Below are 16,859 nucleotides of genomic sequence, written 5' to 3'. Positions count from 1 at the left end.
GGAGCAACGAACTGCCCTTGCTGTCTCTGCCTGGCCGGTTCCCCTCTTTCCACTGGGATTCTCTGCCTCTAACCCTATTACAGGGGCTGAGTCACTGGCTTACTAGGGCTCTTTTATACCATCCCTAGGAGGGGTGCGTCACTTGAGTGGGTTGAGTCACTGTTGTGATCTTCCTGTCTGGGTTGGCGCCCCCCCTTGGGTTGTGCCGTGGCGTAGATCTTTGTGGGCTATACTCGGCCTGGTCTCAGGATCGTAAGTTGGTGGTTGAAGATATCCTTCTAGTGGTGTGGGGGCTGTGCTTTGAAAAGTGGGTGGGGTTATATCCTTCCTGTTTGGCCCTGTCCGGGGGTGTCCTCGGATGGGGCCACAGTGTCTCCTGACCCCTCCTGTCTCAGCCTCCAGTATTTATGCTGCAGTAGTTTATGTGTCGGGGGGCTAGGGTCAGTTTGTTATATCTGGAATCCTTCTCCTGTCCTATCCGGTATCCTGTGTGAATTTAAGTATGCTCTCTCTAATTCTCTCTTTCTTTTTCTCTCTCGGAGGACCTGAGCCCTAGGACCATGCCTCAGGACTAGCGGGCATGATGACTCCTTGCTGTCCCCAGTCCACCTGGCCGTGCTTCTGCTCCAGTTTCAACTGTTCTGCCTGTGATTATTATTATTTGACCATGCTGGTCATTTATGAACATTTGAATATCTTGGCCATGTTTTGTTATAATCTCCACCCGGCACAGCCAGAAGAGGACTGGCCACCCCACATAGCCTGGTTCCTCTCTAGGTTTCTTCTTAGGTTTTGGCCTTTCTAGGGAGTTTTTCCTAGCCACTGTGCTTCTACACCTGCATTGCTTGCTGTTTGGGGTTTTAGGCTGGGTTACTGTACAGCACTTTGAGACATCAGCTGATGTACGAAGGGCTATACAAATACATTTGACTTGATTTGATTTGATTAGAAGAGGTGGAGTGAGTTGGAGAGAGAGAAGGAGGGAGAGAGGGAGATGGATGGAGTGAGACAGAGGGACAGTCATAGAGAGTGGGGGGAGAGATGGAAAGTTGGAGGGAGAGAGATGGAGGGACAGAGAGGAGGGGGGTTGTGGAAGGAGAGAGAGAGAGAGGATGGAGAGAGTTAGGGAGGTGGAATTAGAGAGAAGAAGACACCAAGAGAGAGTGGGGGGAGGGAAGATGGAGAGGTGGATGGAGAGAGAGGGTTGACATCATGATTACTTAACAACTTTGAGACAAGTACCAGGCATGACACACATGATAACACACAGTACCACAAACTGACCTGCACCAGGACATACTGACAAAGTCCAGGGAAGGAGTACTGGAGACCGTCGAAGGTGATGTAATGTCCCTCTCCCACTGTACGACAAACACCATCACACACGTGCGCTGTACAGCTCCAATGTCTGTTCTCACACATACTGCACAGGACACAAACACAACATCAGAGAAAAATGTGGATGATTGTTACGTTAGGTATGGTCTCAACAAGGTGCATACCAGGTGATATTGTTATATATGGTCTCAACAAGATGCATACCAGGTGATATTGTTACGTTAGGTATGGTCTCAACAAGGTGCATACCAGGTGATATTGTTATATAAGGTCTCAACAAGGTGCACACCAGGTGATATTGGTAGATATGGTCTCAACAAGGTGCATGCCAGGTGATATTGTTATATATGGTCTCAACAAGGTGCATACCAGGTGATATTGTTACGTTAGGTATGGTCTCAACAAGGTGCATACCAGGTGATATTGTTATATAAGGTCTCAACAAGGTGCATACCAGGTGATATTGTTATGTATGGTCTCAACAAGGTGCATACCAGGTGATATTGGTAGATATGGTCTCAACAAGGTGCATACCAGGTGATATTGTTATATATGGTCTCAACAAGGTGCATACCAGGTGATATTGTTACGTTAGGTATGGTCTCAACAAGGTGCATACCAGGTGATATTGTTATATAAGGTCTCAACAAGGTGCATACCAGGTGATATTGTTATGTATGGTCTCAACAAGGTGCATACCAGGTGATATTGTTATGTATGGTCTCAACAAGGTGCATACCAGGTGATATTGTTATATATGGTCTCAGCAAGATGCATACCAGGTGATATTGTTATGTATGGTCTCAACAAGGTGCATACCAGGTGATATTGTTATATATGGTCTCAACAAGGTGCATACCAGGTGATTTTGTTATATATGGTCTCAACAAGGTACATACCAGGTGATATTGTTATGTATGGTCTAAGCCATTTACAGTTAAAGTCTTAAATTTACGTACACCTTAGCCAAATACATTTAAACTCAGTTTTCACAATTCCTGAAATGTAATCCTAGTAAAAATTATTAGGTCAGTTAGGGTTAGGATTACCACTTTATTTTAAGAATGTGAAATGTCAGAATAATAGTAGAGAGAATGATTTATTTCAGCTTTTAGTCATTTCACCACGTTCCCATAAGGTCAGAAGTTTACATACACTCAATTAGTATTTGGTAGCATTGCCTGGGTCAAACATTTCGAGTAGCCTTCCACAAGCTTCCCACAATACGTTGGGGGAATTTTGGCACATTCCTCCTGACAGAGCTGGTGTAACTGAGTCAGGTGTATAGGCCTCCTTGCTCGCAAACACTTTTTCAGTTCTGCCCACAAATTTTCTATGGGATTAAGGTCAGGGCTTTGTGATGGCTACTTCAATACCCTGACTTTGTTGTCCTTAAGCCATTTTGACACAACTTTGGAAGTATGCTTGGGGTCATTGTCCATTTGGAAGACACATTTGCAACCAAGCTTTAACTTCCTGACTGATGTCTTGAGATGTTGTTTTCCTTTCTCATAAATCCATCTATTTTGTGAAGTGCACCAGTCCCTCCAGCAGCAAAGCACCCCCACAACATGATGCTACCACCCCCGTGCTTCACGGTGGGGATGGTGTTCTTCAGCTTGCAAGCTCCCCCTTTTTTCCTCCAAACATAACGATGGTCATTATGGCCAAACAGTTCTATTTTTGTTTCATCAGACCAGAGGACATTTCTCCAAAAAGTACGATCTTTGTCCCTATGTGCAGTTGCAAACCGTAGTCTGGATTTTCTATTGGTTTTGGAATAGTGGCTTCTGGTTTGCTGAGTGACCTTTCGGATTATGTCGATATAGGACTCGTTTTACTGTGAATATATATACTTTTGAAACCTGTTTCCTACAGCATCTTAAGGTCCTTTGCTGTTGTTCTGGGATTGATTTGCACTTTTTGCACCAAAGTACGTTGATCTCTAGGAGACAGAACGCGTCTCCATCCTGACCGGCTGTGCGGTCCCATGGTGTTTATATTTGCATACTATTGTTTTTACAGATGAACATGGTACCTTCAGGCATTTGGACATTTCTCCCAAGGATGAACCAGACTTGTGGAGGTCTACAATTTTTTTCCTGATGTCTTAGCTAATTTCTTTGGATTTTCCTATGATGTCAAGCAAAGTGGCACTGAGTTTGAAGGTAGGCCTTGAACTATATCCACAGGCACACCTCCTATTGACTCAAATGATGTCATTAGCCTATCAGAAGCTTCTAAAGCCATGACATCATTTTCTGGAATTTTCCAAGCTGTTTAAAGAAACAGTCAACTTAGAGTATGTAAACCTTTTACACCCAGGAATTGTAATACAGTAAATTATAAGTTAAATAATTTGTCTGTAAACAATTGTTGGAAAAATAACATGTGTCATGCACAAAGTAGCTGTCCTAACCGACTTGCCAAAAACTAGTTTTAATGACTCCAACCTAAGTGTATGTAAACTTCCGACTTCAACTGTACATACCAGGTGTTACGGTATGTTTTAAACCAGGTACTTACCAGGTTTTACATAAGGTACATCTAATTAAGGTACGTACCAGGTGTTACAGTCCATATTGATGCTCTGTCCAGGTGCATAGGCTCTGTTGTTATGGTAACACGGACACTGCTCTGGAGTGATGCACTCTCTCCTATGTCGAACCTGAATCAAACAATCAATCAAGTTTTTAAAACCATTTTTTTAAACAGGGACTGACAAGGTGACTGGTGGCTGGACTCTCTGGCCAATCAGTTACATGTATCTATCACTTAGTTAACACCCTGACAGACAGACAGACAGACACAGACCTTGACTAGGACGTAGGTTAGTGTCAAGGTCAGGGTTAGGGTTAGAGGTCAGGGATACGTACCGTGCCGTTTGGACAGAGACTGACGGGGATACAGGCCAGACTGAAACAGTATTTATTTGGTGTTGTATTTTGTTAGGATCCCCATTAGCTGTTGCTAATCAGCAGCTACTCTTCATGGGGTCCAAACAAAACATGAAACATTACACAATACTAGAAACGTGCATGCCCTGCCCACCTGAGGATCTCCTTTACAGCCATCTATTTCCTGTTTGAGGGCTGCAAAATCCACTTGTCACTTAAATCACGCTGGATTGAGTGCTTTCATTTTGCTCCTGCAACACTTTTATACTCTTGCTTGTGCCTGTCGTTTTTCCCTATTAACATTACAACCGTGGAGATGTTTGTAATGAACTGTCAAACACACCCCGGTAAATGACTGAAATATGCTCAATGGAATACTTTGTCTTTGCATCTAAAGAACGCTTAATCTTTGTCTGGTATTTAATGCATCATCTCAACACTTACATAAAAAGACAGAGAAGAAAGAGAATGTTATTTTGGGCCAGGGATAGGATACATACCAAACTGGGGAGGCTGGTAGCCTAGTGTTTAGAGTGTTGGACTAGTCACCAAAAGGTTACAAGATCGAATCCCCAAGCTGACAAGATAAAAATCTGTTGTTCTGGCTCTGAACAAGGTAGTTAACTCAATGTTCCTAGGCTGTTATTGAAAATAAGAATGTGTTCTTAACGTTTTGCATGTAGGGGGCAGTATTTTCGTTTTTGGCTAAAAAACATACCCATTTGAAACTGCCTATTTCTCAGCCACAGAAACTAGAATGTGCATATAATTGTCAGATTAGGATAGAAAACACTCTAAAGTTTCCAAAACTGTAAAAATATTGTCTGTGAGTATAACAGAACTGATATTGCAAGCGAAAGCCTGAGGAAAATCCAATCAGGAAGTGCCTTTTATTTTGAAACCTCTCTGTTCCTAAGCATGCCTATCCTCCATTTAAAGGGATTTCAACCAGATTCCTTTTTATATGGCTTCCCTAAGGTGTCAACAGTCTTTAGACAGTTTCAGGCTTTTATTTTGAAAAATGAGCGTGAAGGATCACATTGCGTAAGTGGATAGGTGGGGGCTCTCAGAGTGAGTTTTGCGCAACTGAGTAAAGCGGCCATTGTTTCTCCCGCTGTTATTGAAAAAGCTACACACTCGGTTGATATATTATCGAATGTATATTTTAAAAACAATTTGTGGATTGATTATAAAAAACGTTTGACATGTTTCTGTGGACATTATGGATATTAGTTGGAATATACGTCTGCGTTGTCGTGACCGCCCTTTCCTGTGGATTTCTGAACATTACGCGACAAACAAACGTCGGTATTTTGGGTATAAAAATAATCTTTATGGAACAAAAGGAACATTTGTTGTGTAACTGGGAGTCTCGTGAGTGAAAACATCCGAAGATCATCAAAGAATTGCTTTTCTGATTTTCGTGACCTAGCTACTTAATATATAATGTTTTGCGATGCTATCGATAAACTTACTCAAACGCTTGGATTGCTTTCGCTGTAAAGCATAATTTCAAAATCTGAGACGACAGGCGGATTAACAAAAGGCTAAACTGTGTTTTGCAATATTGCACTTGTGATTTCATGAATATTAATATTTTTTTGTAATATTATTTGGATGTGGCGCAATGCTATTCAGCTGTTGCTGATGACAATTATCCCGGTACCGGGATGGGTAGCGTCACTGACTCGCCTTGTTAATACATAAAAATAAATAAAAAATAAAAAACTCTGGAACCAGGGTCAGGGTACAGATCAAACTTTGGAAACAGGGTCAGGGTACAGACCAAACTCTGGAACCAGGGTCAGGGTACAGACCAAACTCTGGAAACAGGGCCAGGTACAGATCAAACCCTGGAACCAGGGTCAGTATACAGACAAACTCTGGAAACAGGGGCAGGGTACAGACCAAACTCTGGAAACAGGGTCAGTATACACACCAAACTCCGGAAACAGGGTCAGGATACAGACGAAACTCTGGAACCAGGGTCAGGATACAGACCAAACTCTGGAACCAGGGTCAGGATACAGACCAAACTCTGAAACCAGGGTTTGGACACTGACCAAACTCTGGAAACAGAGTTTGGGTACAGACCAAACTCTGGAACCAGGGTCAGGATACAGACCAAACTCTGGAACCAGGGTTAGGATACAGACCAAACTCTGGGGACCAGGGTCAGGATACAGACCAAACTCTGTGGACCAGGGTAAGGGTACAGACCAAACCCTGTGAACCAGGGTCAGGGTACAGGCAACACTCGGGGGACTAGGGTAAGGGTACAGACCAAACTCTGGGGACCAGGGTCAGGATACAGATCCAACTCTGGGGACGAGGGTCAGGATGAAGAACAAACTCTGTGGTCCAGGGTCAGGTTACAGACCAAATTCTGGGGACCAAATTCAGGAACAATACCAAACTCTGTGGAACAGGGTAAGGGTACAGATCTAAATCTGGAACCATGGTCGGTATAAAGATCAAATTCCGGGACCTGGGTCAGAGTACAGACCAAACTCTGGAACCATGGTCAGTATACAGACCAAACTCTGGGTACCAGGGTCAGGGTACCAAACAAATCATGGCAACCAGGTTCAGGATACAGATCAAACTCTGGTACAGACCAAACTCTGGGGACAAGGGTCAGGGTAAAGACCAAACTCTGGGGACCAGGGTCAGGGTACAGACCAAACTCTGGGGACCAGGGTCAGGGTACAGACCAAACTCTGGGGACCAGGGTAAGGGTCAGGTTACAGACCAAACTCTGGGGACAAGGGTCAGGGTACAGACCAAACTCTGGGGACCAGATTCAGGGTACAAACCAAACTCTGGGGACCAGGGTAAGGGTCAGGTTACAGACCAAACTCTGGGGACAAGGGTCAGGGTACAGACCAAACTCTGGGGACCAGGGTCAGGGTACAGACCAAACTCTGGGGACCAGGGTAAGGGTACAGACCAACCTCTGGGGACCAGGGTCAGGATACAGACCAAACTCTGGGGACCATGGTGAGGGTCCGGTTACAGACCAAACTCTGGGGACCAGGGTAAGGGTCAGGTTACAGACCAAACTCTGGGGACAAGGGTCAGGTTACAGACCAAACTCTGGGGACTAGGGTAAGGGTACAGTCCAAACTCTCTGGACCAGGGTAAGGGTACAGACCAATCTCTGGGGACCATGGTAAGGGTCAGGTTACAGACCAAACTCTGGGGACCATGGTAAGGGTCAGGTTACAGACCAAACTCGGGGGACCAGGGTAAGGGGAAGGTTACAGACCAAACTCTGGGGACCAGTGTCAGGGTACAGACGAACCTCTGGGGACCACCGTCAGGGTACAGACCAAACTCTGGGGACTAGGGTAAGGGTACACACAAAACTCTGGGGACCAGCGTCAGAATACAGACCAAACTCTGGGGATCCAGGTCAGGATACAGACCAAACTCTGGGGACTAGGGTAAGTGTACAGACCAAACTCTGGGGACCAGGGTCAGGATACAGACCAAACTCTGGGGAGCAGGGTAAGGATACAGACCAAATTCTGGGGACCAGGGTCAGGGTACAGACTAAACTCTAGGGACCAGGATAAGGGTACACACCAAACTCTGGGGACCAGGGTAAGGGTACAGGCCAAACTATGGGGACCATAGTAAGGGTCCGGTTACAGACCAAACTCTGGGTACAAGGGTCAGGGTACAGACCAAACTCTAGGGACTAGGGTAAGGGTACAGTCCAAACTCTCTGGACAAGGGGAAGGGTACAGACCAAACTCTGGGGACCATGGTAAGGGTCAGGTTTCAGACCAAACTCTGGGGACCAGGTTAAGGGACAGGTTACAGACCAAACTCTCGGGACCAGGGTTAGGGTCAGGTTAGAGAACAAACTCTGGGGACCAGGGTCAGGGTACAGACCAACCTCTGGTGACCACGGTCAGGGTACAGACCAAACTCTGGGGACTAGGGTAAGTGTACAGACCAAACTCTGGGGACCAGGGTCAGGATACAGAACAAACTCTGGGGAGCAGGGTAAGGATACAGACCAAATTCTGGGGACCAGGGTCAGGGTACAGACTAAACTCTAGGGACCAGGATAAGGGTACACACCAAACTCTGGGGAACAGGGTCAGGATACAGACCAAACTCTGGGGACTAAGGTAAGGATACAGACCAAACTCTGCGGACCAGGGTCAGTGTAAAGACCAAACTTTGTGGACTAGGATAAGGTTACAGACCAACCTCTGGGGACCAGGGTCAGGGTAGAGACCAACCTCTGGGGACCACGGTCAGGGTACAGACCAAACTCATGGGGCTAGCGTAAGGGTACAGACCAAACTCTGGGGACCAGGGTCAGGATACAAACCAAACTCTGGGGAGCAGGGTCAGGGTACAGACCAACCTCTGGGGACCACGGTCAGGGTACAGACCAAACTCATGGGGCTAGCGTAAGGGTACAGACCAAACTCTGGGGACCAGGGTCAGGATACAGACCAAACTCTGGGGAGCAGGGTCAGGGTACAGACCAACCTCTGGGGACCACGGTCAGGGTACAGACCAAACTCTGGGGACTAGGGTAAGGGTACAGACCAAACTCCGGGGACCAGCGTCAGGATACAGACCAAACTCTGGGGACCTGGGTCAGGATCCAGACCAAACTCTCTGGACAAGGGTAAGGGTACAGACCAAACTCTGGGGACCATGGTAATGGTCAGGTTACAGACCAAACTCCGGGTACCAGGGTAAGGGACAGGATACAGACCAAACTCTCGGGACCAGGGTTAGGGTCAGGTTACAGAACAAACTCTGGGGACCAGGGTCAGGGTACAGACCAACCTCTGGTGACCACGGTCAGGGTACAGACCAAACTCTGGGGACTAGGGTAAGTGTACAGACCAAACTCTGGGGACCAGGGTCAGGATACAGAACAAACTCTGGGGAGCAGGGTAAGGATACAGACCAAATTCTGGGGACCAGGGTCAGGGTACAGACTAAACTCTAGGGACCAGGATAAGGGTACACACCAAACTCTGGGGAACAGGGTCAGGATACAGACCAAACTCTGGGGACTAAGGTAAGGATACAGACCAAACTCTGCGGACCAGGGTCAGTGTAAAGACCAAACTCTGTGGACTAGGATAAGGTTACAGACCAACCTCTGGGGACCAGGGTCAGGGTAGAGACCAACCTCTGGGGACCACGGTCAGGGTACAGACCAAACTCATGGGGCTAGCGTAAGGGTACAGACCAAACTCTGGGGACCAGGGTCAGGATACAAACCAAACTCTGGGGAGCAGGGTCAGGGTACAGACCAACCTCTGGGGACCACAGTCAGGGTACAGACCAAACTCATGGGGCTAGCGTAAGGGTACAGACCAAACTCTGGGGACCAGGGTCAGGATACAGACCAAACTCTGGGGAGCAGGGTCAGGGTACAGACCAACCTCTGGGGACCACGGTCAGGGTACAGACCAAACTCTGGGGACTAGGGTAAGGGTACAGACCAAACTCCGGGGACCAGCGTCAGGATACAGACCAAACTCTGGGGACCTGGGTCAGGATCCAGACCAAACTCTCTGGACAAGGGTAAGGGTACAGACCAAACTCTGGGGACCATGGTAATGGTCAGGTTACAGACCAAACTCCGGGTACCAGGGTAAGGGACAGGATACAGACCAAACTCTCGGGACCAGGGTTAGGGTCAGGTTACAGACCAAACTCTGGGGACTATTGTAAGTGTACAGTCCAAACTCTCTGGACCAGGGTAAGGGTACAGACCTAACTCTGGGGACCAGGGTAAGGGTACAGACCAAACTCTGGGGACCAGGGTCAGAGTACAGACCAAACTCTGGGGACCATGGTAAGGGTCAGGTTACAGACCAAACTCTGGGGACCAGGGTAAAGGACAGGTTACAGACCAAACTCTGGGGACCACGGTTAGGGTCAAGTTACAGACCAAACTCTGGGGACCAGTGTCAGGGTACAGACCAAACTCTGGGGACCAGGGTAAGGATACAGACCAAACTCTGGGGACCAGGGTAAGGGGACAGACCAAACTCTGTGGACCACAGTCAGGGTACAGACCAGACTCTGGGGACTAGGGTAAGGGTACAGACCAAACTCTGGGGACCATGGTAAGGGTTCGGTTACAGACCAAACTCTGGGGACTAGGGTAAGGGTCAGGTTACAGACCAAACTCTGGGGACCAGGGTCAGGATACAAACCAAACTCTGGGGACCAGGGTAAGGATACAGACCAAACTCTGGGGACCAGGGTCAGGGTACAGACCAAACTCTGTGGACCAGCGTAAGGGTCAGGTTACAGACCAAACTCTGGGGACAAGGGTCAGGGTACAGACCAAACTCTGGGGACTAGGGTAAGGGTACAGTCCAAACTCTCTGGACCAGGGTCAGGATGCAGACCAAACTCTGGGGACCAGGGTAAGGGTACAGTCCAAACTCTCTGGACCAGGGTAAGGGTACAGGCCAAACTCTGTGGACCAGGGTAAGGGTACATACCAAACTCTGGGGACCAGGGTCAGGGTACAGGCCAAACTCTGGGGACCAGGATAAGGGTACAGACCCAACTCTGGGGAGCAGGGTCAGCGTAGAGACCAAACTCTGGGGACTAGGGTAAGGGTACAGACCAAACTCTGGTGACCAGGGTAAGGGTCAGGTTACAGACCAAACTCTGGTACAGACTAAACTCTGGGGACACTGGTCAGGATACAGTCAAAACTCTGGGGAACAGGTTTAAGGTCAGGATACAGACCAACTCTGGGGACCAGGGTCAGGATACAGACCAAACTCTGTGGACCAGGGAAAGGGTACAAACCAAACACTGGGGACCAGGGTCAGGATACGGACAAAACTCTGGGGACCAGGGTAAGGGTACAGACCAAACTCTGTGGACCAGGGTCAGGGTACGGACAAAACTCTGGGGACCAGGGTAAGGGTACAGACCAAACTCTGTGGACCAGGGTTAGGGTGCAGACAAAACTGTGGGGACTAGGGTAAGGGTTCAGTCCAAACTCTGTGGACCAGGGTCAGGGTACACACCAAACTCTGGGGACCAGGAAAAGGGTACAGACAAAACTCTGGGTACCAGGGTCAGGGTACAGACCAAACTCTGGGGACTAGGGTAAGGGTACAGTCCAAACTCTCTGGACCTTGGTAAGGGTACAGACCAAACTCTGTGGACCAGGGTAAGGGTACAGACCAAACTCTGGGGACCAGGGTCAGAGTACAGACCAAACTCTGGGGACCATGGTAAGGGTCAGGTTACAGACCAAACTCTGGGGACCAGGGTAAAGGACAGGTTACAGACCAAACTCTGGGGACCACGGTTAGGGTCAAGTTACAGACCAAACTCTGGGGACCAGTGTCAGGGTACAGACCAAACTCTGGGGACCAGGGTAAGGATACAGACCAAACTCTGGGGACCAGGGTAAGGGGACAGACCAAACTCTGTGGACCACAGTCAGGGTACAGACCAGACTCTGGGGACTAGGGTAAGGGTACAGACCAAACTCTGGGGACCATGGTAAGGGTCCGGTTACAGACCAAACTCTGGGGACTAGGGTAAGGGTCAGGTTACAGACCAAACTCTGGGGACCAGGGTCAGGATACAAACCAAACTCTGGGGACCAGGGTAAGGATACAGACCAAACTCTGGGGACCAGGGTCAGGGTACAGACCAAACTCTGTGGACCAGCGTAAGGGTCAGGTTACAGACCAAACTCTGGGGACAAGGGTCAGGGTACAGACCAAACTCTGGGGACTAGGGTAAGGGTACAGTCCAAACTCTCTGGACCAGGGTCAGGATGCAGACCAAACTCTGGGGACCAGGGTAAGGGTACAGTCCAAACTCTCTGGACCAGGGTAAGGGTACAGGCCAAACTCTGTGGACCAGGGTAAGGGTACATACCAAACTCTGGGGACCAGGGTCAGGGTACAGGCCAAACTCTGGGGACCAGGATAAGGGTACAGACCCAACTCTGGGGAGCAGGGTCAGCGTAGAGACCAAACTCTGGGGACTAGGGTAAGGGTACAGACCAAACTCTGGTGACCAGGGTAAGGGTCAGGTTACAGACCAAACTCTGGTACAGACTAAACTCTGGGGACACTGGTCAGGATACAGTCAAAACTCTGGGGAACAGGTTTAAGGTCAGGATACAGACCAACCCTGGGGACCAGGGTCAGGATACAGACCAAACTCTGTGGACCAGGGAAAGGGTACAAACCAAACACTGGGGACCAGGGTCAGGATACGGACAAAACTCTGGGGACCAGGGTAAAGGTACAGACCAAACTCTGTGGACCAGGGTCAGGGTACGGACAAAACTCTGGGGACCAGGGTAAGGGTACAGACCAAACTCTGTGGACCAGGGTTAGGGTGCAGACAAAACTGTGGGGACTAGGGTAAGGGTTCAGTCCAAACTCTGTGGACCAGGGTCAGGGTACACACCAAACTCTGGGGACCAGGAAAAGGGTACAGACAAAACTCTGGGTACCAGGGTCAGGGTACAGACCAAACTCTGGGGACTAGGGTAAGGTTACAGACCAAACTCTGGGGACCAGGGTCAGGATACAGACCAAACTCTGGGGACTCGGGTCAGGAGACAGACCAAACTCTGGGGACCAGGGTCAGGATACAGACCAAACTCTGTGGATCAGGGTTAAGGGTACAGACCAAACTCTGTGGACCAGGGTTAGGGTCAAGTTACAGACCAAACTCTAGGGACCAGGGTAAGGGTACAGACCAAACTCTGTGGACCAGGGTCAGGGTACGGACAAAACTCTGGGGACCAGGGTAAGGGTACAGACCAAACTCTGTGGACCAGGGTCAGGGTACAGACCAAACTGTGGGGACTAGGGTAAGGGTTCAGTCCAAACTCTGTGGACCAGGGTCAGGGTACACACCAAACTCTGGGGACCAGGAAAAGGGTACAGACAAAACTCTGGGTAGCAGGGTCAGGGTACAGACCAAACTCTGGGGACTAGGGTAAGGGTACAGACCAAACTCTGGGGACCAGGGTCAGGATACAGACCAAACTCTGGGGACCCGTGTCAGGATACAGACCAAACTCCGGGGACCAGGGTCAGAATACTGACCAAACTCTGGGGACCAGAGTAAGTGTACAGACCAAACTCTGGGGACCAGGGTCAGGATACAGACCAAACTCTGGGGACCTGGGTCAGGATACAGACCAAACTCTGGGCACCAGGGTCAGGATACAGACCAAACTCTGGGGACCAGGGTCAGGATACAGACCAAACTCTGGGGACCAGGGTCAGGTTACAGACCAAACTCTGGGGACCAGGGTAAGGGACAGGTTACAGACCAAACTCTCGGGACCAGGGTTAGGGTCAGGTTACAGACCAAACTCTGGGGACCAGGGTCAGGATACAGACCAAACTCTGGGGACCCTGGTCAGGATACAGACCAAACTCTGGGGACCAGGGTCAGGATACAGACCAAACTCTGTGGATCAGGGTTAAGGGTACAGACCAAACTCTGTGGACCAGGGTCAGGGTACAGACCAAACTCTGGGGAGTAGGGTAAGGGTACAGACCAAACTCTGGGGACCATGGTAAGGGTCAGGTTACAGACCAAACTCTGGGGACCACGGTAAGGGACAGGTTACAGACCAAACTCTGGCGACCTGGGTCAGGATACAGACCAAACTCTGGGGACCAGGGTCAGGGTACTGACCAACCTCTGGGGACCACGGTCAGGGTACAGACAAAACTCTGGGGACTAGGGTAAAGGTACAGACCAAACTCCGGGGACCAGCGTCAGGATACAGACCAAACTCTGGAGACCCGGGTCAGCATACAGACCAAACTCTGGGGACCAGGGTCAGGATACAGACCAAACTCTGGGGACCAGGGTCAGGGTAAAGACCAAACTCTGTGAACCAGGATAAGGGTCCAGACCAAACTCTGGGGACCAGGGTCAGGGTACGGACAAAACTCTGGGGACCAGGGTAAGGGTACAGACCAAACTCTGTGGACCAGGGTTAGGGTGCAGACAAAACTGTGGGGACTAGGGTAAGGGTTCAGTCCAAACTCTGTGGACCAGGGTCAGGGTACACACCAAACTCTGGGGACCAGGAAAAGGGTACAGACAAAACTCTGGGTACCAGGGTCAGGGTACAGACCAAACTCTGGGGACTAGGGTAAGGTTACAGACCAAACTCTGGGGACCAGGGTCAGGATACAGACCAAACTCTGGGGACTCGGGTCAGGAGACAGACCAAACTCTGGGGACCAGGGTCAGGATACAGACCAAACTCTGTGGATCAGGGTTAAGGGTACAGACCAAACTCTGTGGACCAGGGTTAGGGTCAAGTTACAGACCAAACTCTAGGGACCAGGGTAAGGGTACAGACCAAACTCTGTGGACCAGGGTCAGGGTACGGACAAAACTCTGGGGACCAGGGTAAGGGTACAGACCAAACTCTGTGGACCAGGGTCAGGGTACAGACCAAACTGTGGGGACTAGGGTAAGGGTTCAGTCCAAACTCTGTGGACCAGGGTCAGGGTACACACCAAACTCTGGGGACCAGGAAAAGGGTACAGACAAAACTCTGGGTAGCAGGGTCAGGGTACAGACCAAACTCTGGGGACTAGGGTAAGGGTACAGACCAAACTCTGGGGACCAGGGTCAGGATACAGACCAAACTCTGGGGACCCGTGTCAGGATACAGACCAAACTCCGGGGACCAGGGTCAGAATACTGACCAAACTCTGGGGACCAGAGTAAGTGTACAGACCAAACTCTGGGGACCAGGGTCAGGATACAGACCAAACTCTGGGGACCTGGGTCAGGATACAGACCAAACTCTGGGCACCAGGGTCAGGATACAGACCAAACTCTGGGGACCAGGGTCAGGATACAGACCAAACTCTGGGGACCAGGGTCAGGTTACAGACCAAACTCTGGGGACCAGGGTAAGGGACAGGTTACAGACCAAACTCTCGGGACCAGGGTTAGGGTCAGGTTACAGACCAAACTCTGGGGACCAGGGTCAGGATACAGACCAAACTCTGGGGACCCTGGTCAGGATACAGACCAAACTCTGGGGACCAGGGTCAGGATACAGACCAAACTCTGTGGATCAGGGTTAAGGGTACAGACCAAACTCTGTGGACCAGGGTCAGGGTACAGACCAAACTCTGGGGAGTAGGGTAAGGGTACAGACCAAACTCTGGGGACCATGGTAAGGGTCAGGTTACAGACCAAACTCTGGGGACCACGGTAAGGGACAGGTTACAGACCAAACTCTGGCGACCTGGGTCAGGATACAGACCAAACTCTGGGGACCAGGGTCAGGGTACTGACCAACCTCTGGGGACCACGGTCAGGGTACAGACAAAACTCTGGGGACTAGGGTAAAGGTACAGACCAAACTCCGGGGACCAGCGTCAGGATACAGACCAAACTCTGGAGACCCGGGTCAGCATACAGACCAAACTCTGGGGACCAGGGTCAGGATACAGACCAAACTCTGGGGACCAGGGTCAGGGTAAAGACCAAACTCTGTGAACCAGGATAAGGGTCCAGACCAAACTCTGGGGACCAGGGTCAGGATACAGACCAAACTCTGTGGACCAGGGTAAGGGTACAGACCAAACTCTGTGGACCAGGGTCAGGGTACAGACCAAACTCTGGGGACTAGGGTAAGGGTACAGTCCAAACTCTCTGGACCAGGGTAAGGGTACAGACCAAACTCTGTGGACCAGGGTAAGGGTACAGACCAAACTCTGGGGACCAGGGTCAGGGTACAGACCGAACTCTGGTGACCATGGTAAGGGTCAGGTTACAGACCAAACTCTGGGGACCAGGGTAAGGGACAGGTTACAGACCAAACTCTGGGGACCAGGGTTAGGGTCAAGTTACAGACCAAACTCTGGGGACCAGGGTCAGGTTACAGATCAACCTCTGGGGACCAGGGTAAGGGTACAGATCAAACTCTGTGGACCAGGTTAAGGGTCAGAGTATGTGTGCTGCTGAATCAAATAATCACCTCATCATTAAGCTTTGATTATTTGAATCAGCTGTGTAGTGCTAGGGCAATAACCAAGACTTGCTCCTTGGGGCGGCCCCAGGACCCAGTTTGGGAAACCATGACCTAGAGACAAATTACTGGGTGGCTTAGTATTTCTCTGTAAGGCCTAGACGATCAATAGTTTCTACTGTTCTAATCCATTGTTACTCAGCCCTCTGTGTTTGAGTTTTTGACCACCCTATATTGGTCTCCAGCCCCAAATTTCTAAGGTTCTCCACTATGAGCTCTAAAGTGAACATACAACACAGTGGATCTGTCATCCTTCTGAATGTGGTATAGATGTCATTTAAGTCTGCATTCTAGTTTTGTTTTGTGTCTCTCAATATAGAGTTTGTGACAAACAAGGCACTCAATCATATAATACACATTTACAGTATCCTGTTGGACTTTCTGCCTGATTGGAGCCCCGAATGTCTATTGGACACCAGCGCCTGAGAATAAGATCAGGCGCTGATCTAAAAACCCTGTATTGTAGGTTAGCATATGGTTAACAGTTAACTACCTAAATTGCCAATAGAAGCTGAAACAATCTAGATATAGGCACTTGCCTAGAATGGAAACATCCCTTA

At 49.4% G+C, this 16,859-nt stretch overlaps 1 protein-coding gene across 2 annotated transcripts in view; it reads right to left on the bottom strand.

Moving 5' to 3' along the window:
• vwf (von Willebrand factor) overlaps window positions 1-16,859 on the bottom strand; it is a 190,155-nt gene that overhangs the window by 108,438 nt on the left and 64,858 nt on the right. For both annotated transcript variants that reach the window (XM_036973629.2, XM_090217524.1), the window contains exons 19-20: window positions 3,903-4,006; window positions 1,285-1,423 (exon numbers count right to left, since the gene is read on the bottom strand). In XM_036973629.2, coding sequence (XP_036829524.2) covers window positions 1,285-1,423; window positions 3,903-4,006 — 243 coding nt within the window. The remainder of the gene's footprint in view (window positions 1-1,284; window positions 1,424-3,902; window positions 4,007-16,859) is intronic.

This window comes from Oncorhynchus mykiss, chromosome 2 (genome assembly GCF_057628025.1).
Source record: "Oncorhynchus mykiss isolate SJ-2025 chromosome 2, ASM5762802v1, whole genome shotgun sequence".
NCBI lineage: Eukaryota > Metazoa > Chordata > Actinopteri > Salmoniformes > Salmonidae > Oncorhynchus > Oncorhynchus mykiss.
This window is presented reverse-complemented; position numbering and strand designations above follow the sequence as displayed.